Source organism: Tursiops truncatus, chromosome 12 (assembly GCF_011762595.2).
Source record: "Tursiops truncatus isolate mTurTru1 chromosome 12, mTurTru1.mat.Y, whole genome shotgun sequence".
Taxonomy (NCBI): domain Eukaryota; kingdom Metazoa; phylum Chordata; class Mammalia; order Artiodactyla; family Delphinidae; genus Tursiops; species Tursiops truncatus.
Window position 1 is genome coordinate 55,437,242 of NC_047045.1, and position 19,986 is coordinate 55,457,227.

Genomic DNA, 19,986 nt, shown 5'->3' on the forward strand with positions numbered 1-19,986 from the left:
AAGTTACAGTAAAAAGTCCAGAAATGAGTAGTGAACTCATAGTTCACTTCTCAAACCTAGGTTATCTGAAAGGTAAAAATAAAGCAAAAATTAAATATTTTAAGGGCTCTGATTAAAATATATATTACATAATTGAGTTTTGTTTGCTAGGAAATAACTTCATAGATTTTGTTTGGTTTCACTAAAATGTTTATGCCTTCATGTTAATCTTTAGTCATTCATTCCTGGCAAAATTGTGTTCAAAAATATTAATTCTTATTTTATCATCCAAAAGTACAACACACTGCATTACAAATAGACAACGACATATTAGAACCATAAAAAAATAACAGAACATTCCAATGTTAGAGCTGGACAATGCATGCGTGCATCAAGTCAAAGTCCTGCTGAGATTTTTTAGAGAATATTTCTGTTCTATAATATGTTCAGGAATCTGCCAAAACTATTTTGTGTGTGCTGATAATATTAATTTACACACACATAATTATAGGTACACACATATATAGGGAAAGAAATCTTTTAAAAAATGCATCTTATCCTGAACAAAAGGTTTAGTATTTTTTTCTTTCTTTTTTTAGTGTGCCTTGAGTTCTATGTGGTTAAGCACTTAATATTGTTTCAATAAAGAAATTATTCCAGATAAGGGATAAGTTGTTAGCTGCTTTCAACTGGTTTGAATTCCAAAAGACCATGAATAGCAAAAATGTTAATGGTATAATAAGGTTAAGCTTTGACTTTGCTGTGTCTTGAGCAAAGGGCTTTAGTAAAAGCCTGAGTTAGCAGACCATCTGGTCCTAACAAAAATATCCATAAGACATTTGGTCCACGTCAAGGTTCTTGATATTTACAGGATCCCTTGGTTGTGTCCAAAATGTCCATAAGACACTTAGTCTATGCTGAAAGGCCCTTAAAATTTGGTTCCATCTAAAATGTGCATGAGCTTACTAGGTCCATGCCAAATGGTTTCGGATGGCACCAAATATCAAGAACTTTTGGCGTGGACCAAAGGTCTCCATGGACATTTTGGATAGGACCAAATGTCCTGCCAGGGTCTTGGCAGAAAACCAAGGTTAAACTAAATAGGTAAGAACAAGTATAAATTTGTCAGAGGACTGCTGATATATTTACTCTAGAGAGTAGACTGTTAAGTTTAGTTTTCCATGTTGAGATGTCTGATAAATTTGAAATATTGAACGAGAGTAAAATGATGAGCAGAAATTTAACCAATATACTCAGAGACTATACTTAATAAAATTCATTCATCAAATATATAAATAATGACAATTCACAAAATAACAGTAAAACATGAGCTTAATAAATGTGATAAAAATTATTTCCTATTTATAGAAATTAGAAAAAGTTGGGTCCTCATTTTCGTATCTTTTATGTATCTAAAAATGTATCATATATGCTGCAATACTTGATATTTCTACCTTTTGCCTCACAATTAATGCATATTTAGAATTAATTAATTTCAGCACACCTAGGTTTGGATTATTTTTTTTAAAAAATAGCTTAAGTTTAATGAGTGCTTAATATGTGCTAGGCATTGTGCTAAATGCTCAACATGAATTACTTCATTTAATTCTCACAACAAAATGATGAGGTTAGTGGTATTATTATTACCCCCACTGTAAAGATGAGGAAACTGAGGCACAGAGAGATGAATCAACATTCTCACAATTTCCAGTGTGATTCTGAACCAGGAAGTATGAACAGAGCCTGTCCTTCTTATATGTAATGTAATATATTGCCTCCTTAATATTTTATTTTATTTGATAATTACTTTCCATTAAATAAAGAATTTACATGTAGATATGTTTGCAACCAAAACTGAACAGCAGAATGTATGATCAAAACAAACTTTCATTTGTATGATTCAATATATATGTGTGATATGCGTATTTTACAAACGCAGTTTAGTAATTATTTTGCCTAAGGATTTTCAATACTTTACAAACCAATACCACACACCACAAAATAGTCTCCCTACCCAGTTTTAACATCAGAAGTCAAATGTAAAAAAGTAAAATTTCAGAAACACTAATACACATCATACTATCCAGCTTCTCACATATGTTTGGGGAAGGGTAAGGAATAAAAACCAGAAACAGAAACCATCAACAAATAAAACTCGAGTACATAATAAATTGTCAAAAGCTAAAAATGGTCCTGTTTTTCTAAACATAGAAAAGGGAAAGAGGTAAAGTAGATCTTTACACATGTAAAGGAGTTACAAAAAAATGAACATAGGTACACCGTATGAGGCTAATTAGGGGAAGCATGCAGAGATAGCTAGTAGTGAGCATTAGTAGTAACTGTAATTGAGCAGTTAACATTAAATATTTATGATAGGGTGCTGTTATTTACATATAGTGGTACTTACATCCCTGTACAGCCAAATCTACAGCCCAAACCAAAGTCAGGTGTGAAAGAAAGCACAACAACGTCAGTAAGTACTAGGACGTAGAACAAGGAAAAGTGTACAGTTTGTTCTTTATTTTAAAAAGCTAGCAATCACTTTATAGGTAATAACAAGCAAAAAGATTTACATATATAAGCCAACAAGTTGGGCATACTGAAGGATAAAAATACTTACATCTATATAGTTGGCATTAATGTAATCTGAAGAAGGATCATCCTCAACAGGTTGCAAAATTACTCTGGAATGATCATCTAAATTTTTTAAAGGATAAAATAAAAGCTATTAAATTTTCCCCTGTTCTGAGACAATGACCCTAGTAGAGACTTAAAATAATTCGGTGGTTAACAGCTGATTATCCATAATATACTTTCAAAATTTCCTTGGATACCAGTCATTTGAAGAAATGCAAGAACTTTAATGAGCTCATTACTTATTACAATGATAATATTCTGTTAATAAAGCTTCAATGACTAACATTTATAGTCAGAAAGCTTTTACGGGACATGATAATGTCTGATAAATTATCATTTGAGTCATAAATTTTTCTAAAGAACTGAACTTGCCTTAACTCCTAATTTTGCTTGTTAGGCATGATTCTATATGGGTGGGATCTTTTCTCCCCGTACTTTACAGAAAATGAGCCACAGAACTAGGGAGTGAATTTCGAACCCCTGCTCTCAACTTGTTTTGTGAGAGTCAAGGTTAAATTCTGATGCATTCAAAAGACAGTGTAAAATAATTTAAATTGAGAATAACGTGGTCTAAGTAAATCAGCAGTTAGTTACAAGCTAAACTATCTGTTACTTTTCTTACTGCCCCTTTGGTTTCATATGATAATCAATTTATTTATCTCATGAATACATTGTAAAGACTTCATCAGGAGGAAGTCCCTTATGATAAGTAACATGGAACACCTGGGGTTCAGGCACTGGCTCCAAGAAAGGAAATATGGTATATGGAAAGAATAACACTCCCACCTTGAATATGTTTGGTGGAAGAGTTACAGCAATTTATCACTGAAAAAATCCTTCGTATTTGTTATTCTAATATTTTCAGCTGTTAATGACACCCCCATATATTTATGTACAAACATAAAATCAAGCGGCACGTTATCTCCACAGGGTGAAGAGTCTGAGTCAATTAATTAATGAGGATGGTGACAATTTCTGAATCCCTGCCAATAGCCAATGCTGTTCTAATATTAAATGGATTATTTTATGAACAGATGTGTCACCCTCTGGGATTTTTTTAAAGTTTAAAACCATATAAGGAGGAATTGCAAATTACTCTTTACCTTCTACACACAGTATTTACATTCACCAAGAATTGTAAGAGAACTTACACGCTATAATGTTTCCATATCGGTTTTTTGCTCTATTTTGATCTTTTTTAGCTACATCCCAAGATGCTGACTGTCCTTCAAAGAAGCTCTAGAAAAAAAAAAAACCAAAATTAACAAGCGCACTGAATTTAATTCCTTTTCTTGAATCAGGTCTGTTTGTTCTGAAGACAAAACAGTAAAAGCCATCTTCTCTGGGAGGAAGGGAGTACTACAGCAGTAAACAAGTTCAATTTTCAGACCTCAAATCTTGTTTGTTGGACTCCTACTTGCTCATCTTGGATTGGACTGAGTTTAAATTAAGGACAAGAAACAACTTTAGGGGAAAAAAAGGACCTTGAAAGTATTTCAAATTTAAGATCACTATAACTTTGTGAGATAGAACTAGAGGAAGCATCAATAGCTTCAAAACTACTTTTAATGAGCATCTTTCAAAAGTATGCTTCCTTTAGCATTTCTAACAGGAAAAAGAAAACCTGTTTTCTCCCATAATTATTCACTAAATCGTGTGCAATACACCACATTTCAGTTTCTTTGAAGATCGTGGAAAGGACTGAGTCTCTACAAGAGACCATATGGAAATTAAAAAGAGCCACTATCTCCAAGAATCTTGGAACAGATGAAATTGTTGATTGGTTTAATTACCATATGCAGCAATTTAAAATATGGGTATAGATTTCTTTTTGCAGAAAAACTTAAACTTTGCTCAACACAGGAAATGGGGTCTTCAAAGAGTCAACGGTCTTTGAAGCGAGGTACACAGGAATATACATGTAATGAACAACAACAACAAAACAAACAAACAAACAAAAAACACCCCAGCTCTGGCAGAATATTGTAATTCCTTGCACTATTTTGTTAACACAGCATAGTGTTTCCTGCATATATCTAAAATCAACATTCAAAATTCAAAAATAATTTTACTCATTCCTAAACTAAGGTATAACAAGTAATCTTAAATTAAAGGTAATGTTTAGAAGATTCCTTACAAAGTTAGATGTATTTTAGGTGGTCTTTCAAAGTAAAGTACTGTTTGTTCTCTTTTACTTTACATATGTGTGTACAGTGGGGGAGGAACTTTCTTGTACACCCCAGACTGATATTTCTCAGTAATTGAAAAGTGTCAGAGGAACTGTTTCTTTTTTGCTATACTATGTTTATTGGGATGTTTAGTTTAAATCACTTCTTTTGTAGTATAATCTTGGTATTTTGGTTTGAGTAACAAGGGGCAATAAGGATGAAAGAAGAATTTCCCATGTCCTTTTTTGGGTTTCTTTTTGTTGTCTGGATTTTCCGCGCTCTGTTTTTCTTCCCAGCCCCCCTCAACCTATAATCCTCAAAACAAAACTCAGAGTGACAAGTAGTACATTTAGGGCAAAAAGCTAGATCTTATTTCTCAACAGAGGGTCAACAAGCAAAGAGACAGAAAAGTATCCACTGCTTAGGTCTTTCAAATAGCAGAACCTGCAATGATACAATGGGACTCAAGGTATCTTGCTATGGATTTTTGAGCGGGGGAAATATAAAGTCTAACAAAGTGGTTTTTAAGTAACAGTCAAATAAATTATGGGATCCAATATTTTTTTATTTCTTAAAAGGAATTTTGACCCAGATATATCCCCAGGAAGTACCCTTTTCTTTCAATCCATCTACCCCCCTCTCCTCATATGTACACTTGATTGTACATTTACAGAGAAAGGATTAGACAGTCTACAGAGTATTCCACTGCTTGCTATGTTAAAGCTGTTACATGGAGCTGGGTATCATGGTTAGAAATGAAATTCAATATAGTATTGAAACTTTCACCTCATATTCCTCTTTGAACCCGTAGCTGTCTGATGTCTTCATGAGATTAATGTGCTGCAGTAAGTCGGCTACCCTGATAGCTGGGTGCAGCTGTCCCGTCTGGTAAGGGGATTCTGTCCCCTCACACAGGTAGCGAGGTACATCTAGAAGACGACTGGATTCTGCTGTAGCACTGTGGTTCTCATCTGCCATTTTTCAGATTCCAGAAGATTAAAAAAAAGACAAAGTTACCTTGTTTAATATATATCTATGCAAATAAGATTTTAAGATCTTATGATCTTTCTAATAGTAGGAGGAAGGGAAAGAAATATAGTATAGACCTAGGGCAGCACCCCTATAAAGACAAAGCCTTTTACTTCAGCTCAAGGTAGGAGGTCAGGGTATATTATGTGTCTATCAGTAAGACAATACATGCTGTGAGATGTAGAGGGAGACACCTGATCCACTTTTAAAAACTATAAGTGGGAGATTTTGCTGAGTTCTGACTTTTTCTTGTACCTGCAGTCAGAGCAGTATAAAGTGGGACCAGAAGATCAAGTGGCCAATTGGAGAGTGTTTTCATTCTTGATTAAATTGAACAAATCCTTTCCCACCCATATCCCAACCTCCCTCTAGGCAACCCATCCCCACAGGGCTGCTCTTCTTGCCCTGCGGCCGTACTATGCCCTTCCACCTCTGGCTTTTTACCACGATACACTCCCAGACTGGGAAACATGAACATTCTACAGAATCAGCCCCTGGGCCCACTACGTCTGCTAGCCAGGTTACATGTGCATTTATACTTGATCTCCATTCCCTTGGTTTATTATTACTGTTGTGTTTTTATTGCTGATACATTTTGACTTTTCTGGCTACTGTATAAAAGAAATGGGGGTATGTCTCTGGGGGCAAAATATTTAGGTACTTCCTCTGGAATTCTTCCTCGGCCCATTGAGGCTGAGCTACAAAGCACCTGCTTTGTGTTCCCATGGCCTCCTGTTCGCCAACATTCATTTCACTTACAATGTACTTTAATCATTTACTTACTGATCTATTTTCCTCACTAAACTCTCAATACTTAGCATGTAGAGACAAGAGTCATATTTTTCTCTTTATTCTTAGTGCCTGGTGCAAAGCAGTCACTCAATACATATTTCAATGACTCAGTTAGTTAAAAATCTATTAAATCCCTCACGACCCACATTTAAGTATAGGCCCCATCTCAACTGTGTTGTTAGCTTAAAATGAAAAGAAACTCTTAAGTCTCTGTCATAAGAAGGAAGAAAAGAACAAGAACATTTTACCTCTGAAAAATAAATATTACTTTAATGACCACAGTACTAATCATTACAATGAGAAGAAGCATGCTTATAGTTACCACATTTAAACTTACCATGTTAAAAAAAACACAAATGTTTTAAGGGGTGTTACTTTAGAAAACATTACACTGCCATACTCATTAACAGAGGAGAAAATACACTCTTAGGGGAACTTTTGTTTTAATGATAATGCATACTGTAGAGAACGATATTTAGTTAACAGTTAAACATATTTCAAGTGCTGGTACATTTGCCTGTTCTATCACCAACTCTACAAATAGGATATGGCAAAAAATGAATTGTTGTCCCCATGATAAACATTTTTTCTTCCTGGAGAAGGAAAAAAAAAAAAAGAACCCCACAATCAGATTTGTATGCTTCTATAATTTAGGTTGATTGCATTTACTTTACTTTCTCTTATTAGGATGAATGCAGTTTTTCTTTTTGAATTTACTTCTAAAACTCTACATTGAACTAAAAAAACAAAACTCTGCTGGATTCTGTTGTGACCTAAAAACACCCAAATGAATTAATGCTCTTTACTCTGGTTTCCCACTCCTCTACACACAAACGTTTGCTAGCAAACATGATTTATGAGAGTTTCCTGTTTTTTCTATGAGACAACACTCAATTGATCTATCTTTGCTAAAATATTGTAATCAATACACTGACATAAAGAATATATACATCTCCCAGTAAAATTAAATTCAGAAGCCACCGATTTGGGCACTACCACAGAATATAAAGCTTAGGATGAGAAGTAAAGAGAATAATGTCAGGGAGGCAAAACGCAATGACCCAAGCTGGAATAAGGTAGTCAGTGCTCTGTGAAGCAGCCCCAGAGCACACGTTGTACCTGCTGGAGCAGTGGAATATTTACATTTGTAAAAGGCTCAGTGAGAAAAACAGAATTCACCCATATTCCGAATCTTACATGATTATCAACATGAAGTAGACAGTGCCTTTTGTTTTGCATTAAGCTTTAATACATTAGTACAATGAGCAGTATTTTTTTAAATTATCACATATGAATTATTAATCTCTATACATTTCTACCTCATTAAATTACCTAATAATGTGACTAGAAGTAAGAGTACATGTACTAATCATTATCCTTATCACACATTTAAGAATAACTTCAAATATTTCCTTGACGGAAAGGTTTCCTAGAGTTCTTTGTAATACACTTACCAGTTATAGGGACTTTAACCCAATGAAGCAGTAGAACACAAAAAACAAAAATATGAATCAATACAAAAATTTCTAACTTCTTTTTAAATCAGTAAGCAGATATTAATATCAAGCAATATTTGAAGTGACTTCAAAAATTGCTTTATAAATACAAAATCAGCTGGATGCAAAACAACTGTAAACACAGTGATTCCAAGAATGATGAAAAAATGCAACAAATCATTTCTAAATCTGGTATGATTAGAGAGCTTTTTAGCTTTTAAGAAGAAACATAAAAAAAAATCAGCTTGACCTTCAAAGTGAAATAAAATGCACACTGACTGTTTAAATGAACAGATTTTATAATTCTATTGTGTTAACTCTAGCCTTCCTTAAACAAAAATATCTTCTTTCATGGGGAAAATTGTTACAATAGTCTTTTAAACTTTATACATTATCTCCTTTTCTCCTTACTAAGCTCTGAGGAAAAGGTATGGTAAGAAATATATTATTTTACAGATGGAGAAGCAAAGACAAAGGTATTTTCTTGAGTTCATACTGTGAGTCCACAAGAGGACTGAGACTTAGACCCAATTCTACATGTCCTTGAATATTACTGTAACGAAATTTTAACAGTGAGGTAACTATCTTTTTCCTTGAGTTTTTAATAACTTAATTGAATTTAACTTATTAGTTTGATGCTGACAGCATTCTACAGCTCTCAACAGAAGATGACGTTTTCAGAGGCATTTGATGCCTCCCAAAGATCATGATTCCTGGCTCCTTCCTACATGATCAGACCATCCCTTGGGGCAAATTCCCCAGCTCACTTCCCTGCCATTACTGGTGTGGACATCAAAGGGAGAGTGCAATCAGAGACAGATTCTTTTAGAATATATCTTTAGATTATAAAATTATAATTTTTAATAATTATTTTAGTGAAAAAGAGGTATATTTTGCTTAACTGAGTTAGTTGTGTTGTTCCAACATATTTTTAAAATATAATTAAACATTGAATACATGGATAATAAAAACATGCATAAGCTAATGTTTTGTGTTCAAAGAAATTTAAATATAAAACATGAGAACTGGGAACTTTTAAGATACATTTATCTGGCAATTTCTACATTTCTCTGGTTAAATCTTAAATATTAGAAGCAGGGGGGTCAAACTGATAAGACAACTTGCGAACATATGAGCAAGCTGGTCATGAATCATTGGTGTATAATTAGTCAAGGAATAGAGTACAAATTGAAATGAAACTCATTCTATTCTTAAATATACCGTTGGATTAAACGTTATTTTAATTTTAGAGCTGAAAAGGTCTTATTCATCACTAGCAATATCAGTTGTCTTGGATGTTATATAGTGGTAAATCTTGGCTTATTCTAAATTTTTTGAAAGATAATGCTTATGTAAGATGCACATAGAATGCAAAACTCCCTATCAATATTGTAGCAACTTTACCTGCATTTATAAAGTCTTAACAAAGACAAAACTAAAGCAAATGCACACATTCCTAATGTTTACTTGGAAATGTGTTCTTTAGTTGCTATAAAATTAGGAGGATTTAGAAAAGCCCTTTAAATCAGGTAGATTTTTATATATAAACTAATGATTCAGGTAGCACTGGCCCCTGAAATGTGTGCATTTGGGTTCATTCTACTTACTTGCATGTATAAACATTAGGTATATATTGGGGGCCCTTGTACTTTCACTCCAAATCTAACAGAACCAAGAATGAAAGAATATGTTGTTTTTAAAAAAGCATACCTTACTAATTTGAAATGCACTAGATCTAATTGTGTTGACCACAGTTGCTCTCTTTGATAAAACCAGGACTATATTTTCGAAATCAAACTGCTTCCTGTGCTGTAAATAATTACTGCGTGGACAAAGCTATAACCCATGCAAGGAAGGGTGATCCATGCAAAAAAAGATGACAAAGAATTAGGGCCTCACCTAACACAGCAGTCGGCACAAGTGGATCATTGGGCACTGTAGGAAAACAAAGCTCATGAAGGAACATATTGCCCTAAAGTTGTATTTTATGCTCTTTTTTTCCTTTAAAATAGATTTATCATTTCTTAAGAAATATATCTATTAAACTTTCTTTGATTACTATAACCTGCAAAGGTAAAATTCTCTTTTTCAAAGCTTGGGTTATCTCAAAATACCAGGAAAGGTGCATCTATAATTATATTTCAGTAGTCAGTTCAATTTTAAAAGCCAAGAAGATTCAGCATGACATTATAAGGATTATAAAATTAGGGGGGAAAAACATGTATTTTAGATTTATCAAGTGTGAGGTACTTAGAGAAGTAATTATCTTATATTCATTCCAAATAAATATTTTTAGTTAATTTTGGGAAATAGATTTAATCCTTTCTCCAAGTTCGTAAGTGTATATTTATAGTTATACTGCTAAATTCAAGCCTCCTAATAAGGTACACAGTCATTAGATAGAAAAGCTTTGGAAACAAAAATCCTTTCAAATCCTTAACTGATTAATTTTTAAAGCAAGTGGTTAGAGAGATGATACATCTATATTTTTAACAAAACTTACTTTCAACAATAATAAGATTTTATGTTTTTCTCTATCATTTATCTTATAGTGAAATGAAAATAAAATAGATCAGAAAAGCTCTATCATTATTAAAACTAAATCCAAAATGACTCATTACAACATTTCTAACTAATAATTTGGTATAGATATATATCAGGGAAAATGATGGCCAATAATTACTAAAAGTTTTCACCAAGCTGAACATTTCAGAAAAAAATCCCTTTCTGAAAAGCCATAAATGCATACAACCTACAAATACTTTATTTTCTCAATCTTACCATTCCATATATTTATAATCTGTATCGAAAATAATACTTCTATTGTTTACTTCTTTCCTTATACATGTGTTTCCCAAACTGAGGTAAACATACCTCTGGGATCTGTGACAAAATGCCTCTGTGTACACAAGGCCAAGGATAAACAAAATTTGCCTTCTTCAAATACCAATTTTACTTGGGGATTTGAAGAGACAGGTAATTTAACTTAAAGTAACAAAACAAAGACAGTGCTATAGAACAAGATATAAAAATCAGAGAAAAATTGAAGATAATAATATTGATTGTGAAGCAGTAAACTACTTCAGAGGTAATATTTTAAAAGACAGTATTTTAAAAGATCTGCCTTCACAGATCAACATGAGGAATTCTTAACATGGATGGGTGAATGGACGGATTTCACCGTTCCCTGCCAATCCCTCAATTCAAGTAAACTTTTGGACTTCACACCAGATACTTAAGTGTATGTAGATTCCTCTTTCCCCTGGTTAACTTTTTATTACTGAAATTCTCCAGGAGTCTATAGAATAATTAAATAAAATAACTTTCCCATGCCAATAACTCCCAGAAAGAACTATGATATTTCTTATCTCAAAAGGAACTTTATCTTACACAAAGGAAGACTCAAATGGCAAAACAATTATAAAAAAATTCTGACATGAACTAATTTTATGTAGGCAATCAAGTATATTTTAACCTAAAGCAATAACATAAGATTTGGTGAGTGGTATATGGATATGTCTTATAACACAGTAATAAAATTCATACAGTTTGAAGTTAAACTAAATCCAATATCAAGACTGAAAATAAGCCTTCTGATAAACTCCATACTATTCTATATCACTTTTTCTCTTTCCAGCTACTTTTCCTATCTCTCTTTCTTACTTCCCCTCACTATTCAAAAGGTAATGTGTTGAATTCAGAGAGACATTAAAGAACTTTAAAAATCTTTGATTAAAATTTTGATGAACAACTTACATCTTGGACTAAAATTATGTTGGTCCATGAAGGTGATGGAAAGAGGGTCTTCTGCATGCAGAGTGCTCTGATCAGCATAACTTCGATCCATAGCATTCACCATGTGCGTCATCTCCTGCCGGGTGTTCCCCAGAGCATCTTTGCGTTTTTTAGCAAGCTTGCTGCCAAGACAAATACCAAAGGGAAACCTTAGCGTGAGGCTTGAAGGAGAGTTGACACCAGCAGTAAATAGTTCAGGGAAGCCCGAGGATAAGAATACAGATTTGGTTTAGAAACTCTAAAAACATGTCATAATTTCAGGAATTAAGTTTGACATCCAAATGATATTTGTTGATTGCTATAAAATTGTTTTGTCATATGGATATTTCAACATTCAAGCTGTCAACCCAAATGTCTCATCACTTCTTCTATTTTATCATTAAAATAAATTATCATAAAAAAATAAATAAATTATCACAAAGCATGACTATACTTTATTAGAACAGTAAGTAAATACTTCCTTAGTAGAGTTGCTCAAGGAAAACTTAAGCTAATGCTAAATTTTGGTTTTCCTCTGGGTGATTAACACGCTTGAGCAACTTTTAGAAGTTCTTCTGGGGGAAGAACATGACTACTTTTTCAAGTATATTTTACTATAGTCATCCAACTAAAATAGATAAAGAAATCCCATTCTTCAGTCTTTGTTCTATTGTTCAGTAAAAATGCAACATGTAGAATTAACATATGTAGCAATATATTTATAACATTAATTCAAACCTAACCTAGAAACCTGTAGAATCAACCGCAGCTAGATATAATGCAAATACTCAGGAATATATGGGAAAATTATATACTTTATAAGGAAAGTACTTTAAGAAAAGTTTGGAAAATGCTATGCAGAGGTATTATGCAAATGATCATAATACTGGATGACAAACATGGTCAAATCCTAAAAATGTGTTTCAGAACCCCATGGCAGAGTACCAACTACAGAATGGCCTTACGAATGCGGCAAGGCAAATGACACAGGGGATTTGGAAATTAGCAGAGTTAGACTTTTGAGCTACTCAAACACTGATATCTTTATCTTACATAACAAGGATGTGAAATACATTCTGGTTCTTTGTGAATGTTACACATGAAACATGCAATTAAAAACCTATTAAAGGCATATAAAACATTTATCTCACATTAATAAGGCACTCTAAAAAGAAATAAAGAAACTCAAAATGCCTGTAGTAGCCAGATTATGTTTCTAAGTTTATGGCAGCAGTTTATGGTGCTTTGGAAGTATTTTTTAGTTGTTTTAAGAGTAACATTTCTCAGCTGGATTATTAGCTAGGATAAATTCTTCTGATTCTCATGAGTATCTGTACTAGAGTAAATATACTACAAATACCTAAAAAAAAAAAAAGACTCACTTAGTAGTTGTGTTTATGTCCAAAGGCTTTTCCTTTAGAAAATTAATCTGATGATTTGAGAGCTACTCATGTGTAAGATATTTTTCTTAGAGAATTATAGTACTTGGCTTCAGGTGTACATACCCAACAATACCCAATATACTGACATAGCAGATCTGATACCTAAGTAAGATAGTCATAAACTAGGCTTTAGGGATGGAAATGGCATTAATTTTTTTAGAAATAATAATAATGATAAGTATTATCAATAAGAAAACAATGACAAAACTGTAACAAGAACTACCATCACCATCACGACCACTACACCATCACAACCACTGTCACCACCACCATCACTACCACTACACCATGACAACCACTGTCACCACCACCATCACTTAGTAGCAATATTTGCTCTATTCACTGAAAGATCTCTTGTCTCTTTTTTCTAGGTTAGGAGGCAAAAACCCTGTAAAACCCTTACAGGTTTCACACAGGGAATATAAATAGTGCTGCTGCCAGTGATGAGACACCGCATAGTAGGGTGGGGACTGCAGAGAACTGGAGAGCAGTTTAGGGGGCAACTTGCCTAAGTGAATATTGGCATTTGAACCCAGAGCTGAGTTTCTCATTTTAAAATTATTTTTAAAGAGAAGTCATGACTCTGAATATTTATGTTAAATTTCCTTATTCTTTAAAGTGGTTCTATTTTTTGAAAGAATGTGTGGGGCAAATTACACATCAGCAGGTCATATGTTAGTCTATAGGCTTCACTTTCCAAACTCACCTCTAGGACATTTCCAAACTTACCTCTTTGACCTACAATGTTTTTTTACCTCTAGTATCTGGTTAACTTCCATTCTGTCTTGCCTCATCAGGGAGACTTCTCTGACTGAACCCAATACAACCTGTCTCAGGTTAGGTTTCCCTGGTAGGTATTTTTATAGCAACATGTTTTCTGCCTATAATAACACTCATCACATTATTATTGTGAGTATCCTTTTAATTGTTTTCCCCACTGTATGTTCCATGAAGGGAAGGACCATCTGTATATCCCTAGCACTTAGAGCAGTGTCTGGCATATAGCAAACACTCAATAAATACTTGCTGAATAGATGAATTAGGTCTGGTATATGCTTGGCGCTTGTCATGTTAACTCAATTAATTCTCAGATCAATGAACTGAAAAAGCCATGAGAATTCTAATTGTATAGATGAGCTCACTCAGGCTCAGACAAGTTAAATAACTTGCCCAAGGTTATTAATCTAATAAGCAGTAAAGAATGACCTGTTTCCAAGACCTAAGCCCTTATACTATATCCAGTTACTCACTTGTTTTTTAAATTGCCACATTACCAAGTGTACTGTAATATGAAGCATCCATTGCTCTAGGAGTTAAACATTAGTTGTTATAAATTTGAGAATAATATGAATGTAGCACAAATGTTTTGCCATTTTAAAGTTAAAAAAATAGTTTAAGAAATAACTTCCAATCTTTGTTTCTTGGATAAGAAGAAAGGATGAATTCATTCCTCAAAAAATTTGAGAGATTGAAGTGGATAAAAATAAGGCAACTTGAAATTTGGATTAAAAATAATGTAAAAAATTTGAAGATGGATAGTTCAAGGCAAGTGGAAAAGATGTTTAAATTTTGAGGCTTTACTTTAAAACATAAAATTTTAAACATATTTTATGATTGAGGAAAAATAAGAAGTAATGAACTTGTCAAATGTATGACAGGTAAAAGTTTTCATGGCACTGAAGGTAATCGACAAATTATGCGTGAATATATATAACCTTTGTTAATATCTGCCAACTGTACACTATCACCTTGGTTCTTATACCTTAATCCTCACAACAACCCTGTGAGGTAGGCTTTAATTCAGGTTATTACAAAAGAAATAAAAATCAGCATTAGAGTTAAGTGTTTTGATCAAGAACTGACAGTTTACTATGATGATGCCAATGAATTCTAGTTCAAAGATCACACCTGGTTTTCTTTTAAGTTTTACTCTATTTTATTTCTAGTTTTATTTTAAAAATGTCTAATTCATAGTAGCTTCACTACATCTATTTAAGCAGCTTTTAAAAATATGTCTGTGGCATTTTTTTCTAATTATGATTGATAATGCCAGTAACCCTAAGTATTACAATGACAGTATCAAAACCTACTACATGGTCTAGAATATAGAAATGCTACCTATCAACTAAAAAGGCAATCCCATTCTAACATTATAGATAAATGGATGGCTAATGGTAAGCTTATTGATGTTCTCATAATTAAACGTTTATTGATTCCTGCATGTTTGATGCTTTGTCTCTCTCTGAACAACCAGCATATATAATGTACACTTCAGGACAGTTAAGCAAATCATTTTGCAACTCCTTGAGTTTGACAGATGTGCAAATGACTTTCATTATCAAAACAGCCAACAGCATAAACTTCTGCAGGTGGATATATGGGTGGGCTATAAAGAGGAAAAGTGCTCCATCATTGTATGAAATGGTACATTTAATTACCTTTGGCTTCATCAAACATGATTTAACAAGGATATTATAATTCATCAAAATAAGCTAGGAGTACTGCTAGTTTACACCTGCTTATTTTAGCAGATTTTAAGAAACCAAATGTTTATAATATTTAAAATGTTGGCACAATTCCGTTATATTCATTGAGACTCTTACCAAAATTTTTAGTAAAGCTAGCTTAAATTTACCTAGTGAAATAATATTGTGGGATATATGCCCCAAAAGTACTTAATCACCATCCTTAAGTCTCAAAATTTTGTGGATCAAATACTGATCAAGCAAAGACCAAGAAAACTTTGTTGTATCATTCCTTTGGACTGGATGAATACCCTGGAATTTAAGGCAATAAACTGAAAATGATTAGTGAAATAGAGTGGACAATACTCGCCTTCGTCATCCAAAGTAGCATTTCATACCTAAGCATAGGAATAGCTAAAACTTTGGAGGACAAAAGGAGATATGTGACACCTAGGTGTGTTTTGTGTAGGTTGACAGGTTTTCTTTTTCTTTTTTTGGTCTTGGTTTTACAAAATCATTTTCCTATTTAAGTCATAATAAACAAACTCAAAATTTCTTCTCTAAAAAGAATTTTTTATTTCTTTGTCACTGCAACATTATGCTTTTAGCAGCCCAAAAGGTGTTCTGAAGTTATAACCCATCCTGGATTCCTGGAAATGTGGAGAGAGATGTTATCACAGTAAGACCTGACCTGATTCACATTCTGTGAAGCTATTTTGAATGTTCTTCTATGAATACATCACTTGGCTCATTTTGTCAAACATAAGTGTTATGTAAAGATAGGTATTAGTGAATTACAAACCCTATCTCTACTTTACCAGATAGTGAGACATCACATTGATAAGGTACAGGTTTGACTTAAGTAAATAAATGATGCTTTAGGCTGTAGACTATGGCTACTTATGGAAAATTGTAAATAAAAATTAAAAGTAGCTGAACATACAGAAATACAATATCCCTTTTTAAAAAGATTAACAAAATAGGTTAATAGGTAAACTTTATAGTTTTAGAGTCCAGGAAAACATATTTTTTGAAATGTCACCAAAATTGCAAACATTCTGTTTTTTGGTTTGGGTTTTATTTATTTATTTTTTTGAAAAGGGATACTGCATCTTTAACACATGTAAAGTCATATATCACCCATTTTCTACTTACAGGTAGTAGGAGTAAGAATAGTAGCTCCTCCTGGCAAGCAAATCACAGACAGTGGAAAAAGAGAAGCAATGGTGAATGAAAAGCGTGACTCTGTCACATTCAATAAAGCAGAAAAATGTGCGTTAAAAAATAAAATAAAATAAAATAAAATTCATGTTTTTTTGGTTTGTATTTCAATTTGCTCATGCATTGGTTAGATATCTTTTGCCATGCAATTAAACAGATACGCAATAGAAAATAAAATATAAAATACATAATTTGGAAAAAATAACATGCTGACTTTTTTATAGCCAAAAAAATTGAAAAATTAAATGGATTGTGTATTTTCAACATGCAGTTAAGCGTAATATCATCCATTACCATCTAAATGTCATGACAGATGGAACAGCTGTGTATAGAACTTCTACACTAAATTGGCTATTTTTTTTTAGATACAAAACATAAAGATCTATTAGGTTAATACAGAATATATGCAGAATGACACCTAAATTTCTATAAATAAGTCATTATATCTTATTAATACACAGGTACATACATATATTATGTGAATATACATATGCACCATACACTATATACACACAAAGGTATTTCTACAGTAGATGTATGTGACCATGATATCACACACAAACATTTACTGTACTGAAGCATAATTTCAAATTTATGTTTGGAATTATTAATGTACTCATGCTGCGAATTTAAAATAATACATAACCAATGAAAAAATGGCATACATTTGGAAATAATTCAACAGTGATTAAATTAAAATGACATTGCGTTTTGAAAGATGCAATATCCCTTTTCTTAGCCTAAAAACTTACTTTATATACACCCTTAGCTGTAGAATTTTACTAAATTAAATTCCAAACCATTTCTTTATACAACAACCAAAAATACACAGATTTTTTTTTTTCAACATGAGAAATATACCTACAAATACTATTCCCAGTGAGGGATAAAGTCTTGAGAAACTTAACAATTTCCCACAAAAATAAAGATCCTAAGGGGCTAAAATAATTTGCTTTTCCATTATTTTTATTATAAATTTGTGTTTTAGTATATAATGTAGGGAAACTACATTATATACTAAAATTGTTAACTTTGATACTAACCAATACTGTTATGTATCTATGCTTTTGTGTATGTATAATAAACATATTTTCGATTGTCATACACAATATATGTGTGACACACTACATACAACTAAAAGTCATTACGAAGTTTCTTAGGTAAGTAAGGGATTCTTAGTTATATTACACACTAGAAGGTAATATATCTAAACATGTAACTTCATCTATCTATAAAATTGCAACTTCTCTAGTCCTAGAGGTAGTGATGAGGAAGAGAAACAAAAGCCCTAGCATACTTTCTAGTAGAAGACAATCAATTAAAGCATAATCATGAAAACTCAAACATTAAACATTTTAATAGAAAGGCTCATTTATCCAACCATTGAAAATATGAACTAGAAAAAGAATGTGATGCATTAGGCAATTTTAGAGAGCTATCAGAGCATTTTACCCACACAAAAAAAATCATGCTTAGAGATTGTTTTGGTGTACTTTAGAAAATTTATGTTTCAATTTTTGGGTTATTTTTAAAACAGACGGCCACAGATAAGAAAGGCTACAATAATAAGTGTTTTCAAATAATTAACCAATAAAATCAGTAAGTTTAACCCAATTCTAACTGAGTGAAGACATAACCAGAGGCCATTTTTATGTTTTCATATCCAATCTGAAGTGGCTGAGATAATTTTAACTCTAAAGCAAAGTTTAATTAACTCTCTAAACTGTTTAGTTTAACTCTCCAAATATAAATTTAAACTAAATAGAAACATAAGATCTGAAAGTTATATTCAAAGATTTTATTGATCTTGATTGGCAAATTTGTGTTAGTAAAATACTTAAATCTTCCTGTCTCAAATATGATGTATTTTCCAACCACAGAGGTAGACAACAGCAAAAAGAGAAAGCACTATTGGGGAAAGCACGTATGTAGCTAATTTAACACAAAACACTACAATGCATACCTAATGTTTCTAATGCAGATGTGTCTTCTCCAACATATATATCTCCAGGGGATAATTGTAAAGAGGCAATACATTAAAATAAACTCTCATGGAATCATTAAACATGTAGTATGAGTCTTATCTATATTATTAATGATTTATTTTGAGTACAAAATAACAATCAAAATAGTACATTATATGATTTAATATAATGTAAGCAACATCTTTTATTATATTCAATATAATTAATGAATGACAAACACTTCTATACACCAAGGTATTTTAGGACTATACTCTGTAAAGATTTGTTTTTAAATCCTTCCAAATTTTAATATTATTTAAAACATACAATTGGAAAGATTGGAGAGTTGTATTAATTTCTAAAACAATGCCTTATAGATAATGACACTTTATGGAATAGGAAAAAGTTCAAGTTATAAAAACTGTATTCTTTGAAATGTTTTCTGGTAGAAGTATACCTTAATCTCCCAAATAGAATTCAATTTAAATTCCTGTAGGTCTTAATATCTTCATATAATTCCAGAAGATGGCGATATTGGTTGATATAGTATAAAAGACTAATGCTCAATTAAAAAAAATTGACTCTTCATATTAAAGTGCTGAAATATTTAGTCAGTGAATATTAATATACAATTTTGTAAAATAATGCCCATATTCTTCTTATCTTATTTGTAGCCAACATTTAGAAAAACAGAGTAAGAGTACAAAATAATTCATAGACCATAACCCAAATATCATAATAAACTCTTATTTTGCCATTCGCAATACATAATGCTTCAAAACATAAGATATGTTAATAACTCAAGTGTTTGAGGAATTTAAATTCATACACTAATTTCAAGGTTAAACTGACAAAAAGTATATGTTATATCCAAAATTAAACTGCAAATAACCAATAAGAATTTATTTACAAAGCATAAGAAACAGACCCAGATGCTGGAAACATTGTTAAAATTCAATTCTTGTTGTGTGTTCTAATTTAAAAGCACTCAGGGAAACAATAAAGTGCTTCAAAACTAG

General features: G+C 32.3%; 1 protein-coding gene across 2 annotated transcripts in view; it reads right to left on the reverse strand.

Annotated features, from left to right (window-relative positions):
- Window positions 1–19,986, reverse strand: part of PTPRK (protein tyrosine phosphatase receptor type K) — a 561,831-nt gene that overhangs the window by 22,834 nt on the left and 519,011 nt on the right. For both annotated transcript variants that reach the window (XM_033867699.2, XM_033867698.2), the window contains exons 15-18: window positions 11,858–12,018; window positions 5,571–5,755; window positions 3,768–3,855; window positions 2,600–2,676 (exon numbers count right to left, since the gene is read on the reverse strand). In XM_033867699.2, coding sequence (XP_033723590.1) covers window positions 2,600–2,676; window positions 3,768–3,855; window positions 5,571–5,755; window positions 11,858–12,018 — 511 coding nt within the window. The remainder of the gene's footprint in view (window positions 1–2,599; window positions 2,677–3,767; window positions 3,856–5,570; window positions 5,756–11,857; window positions 12,019–19,986) is intronic.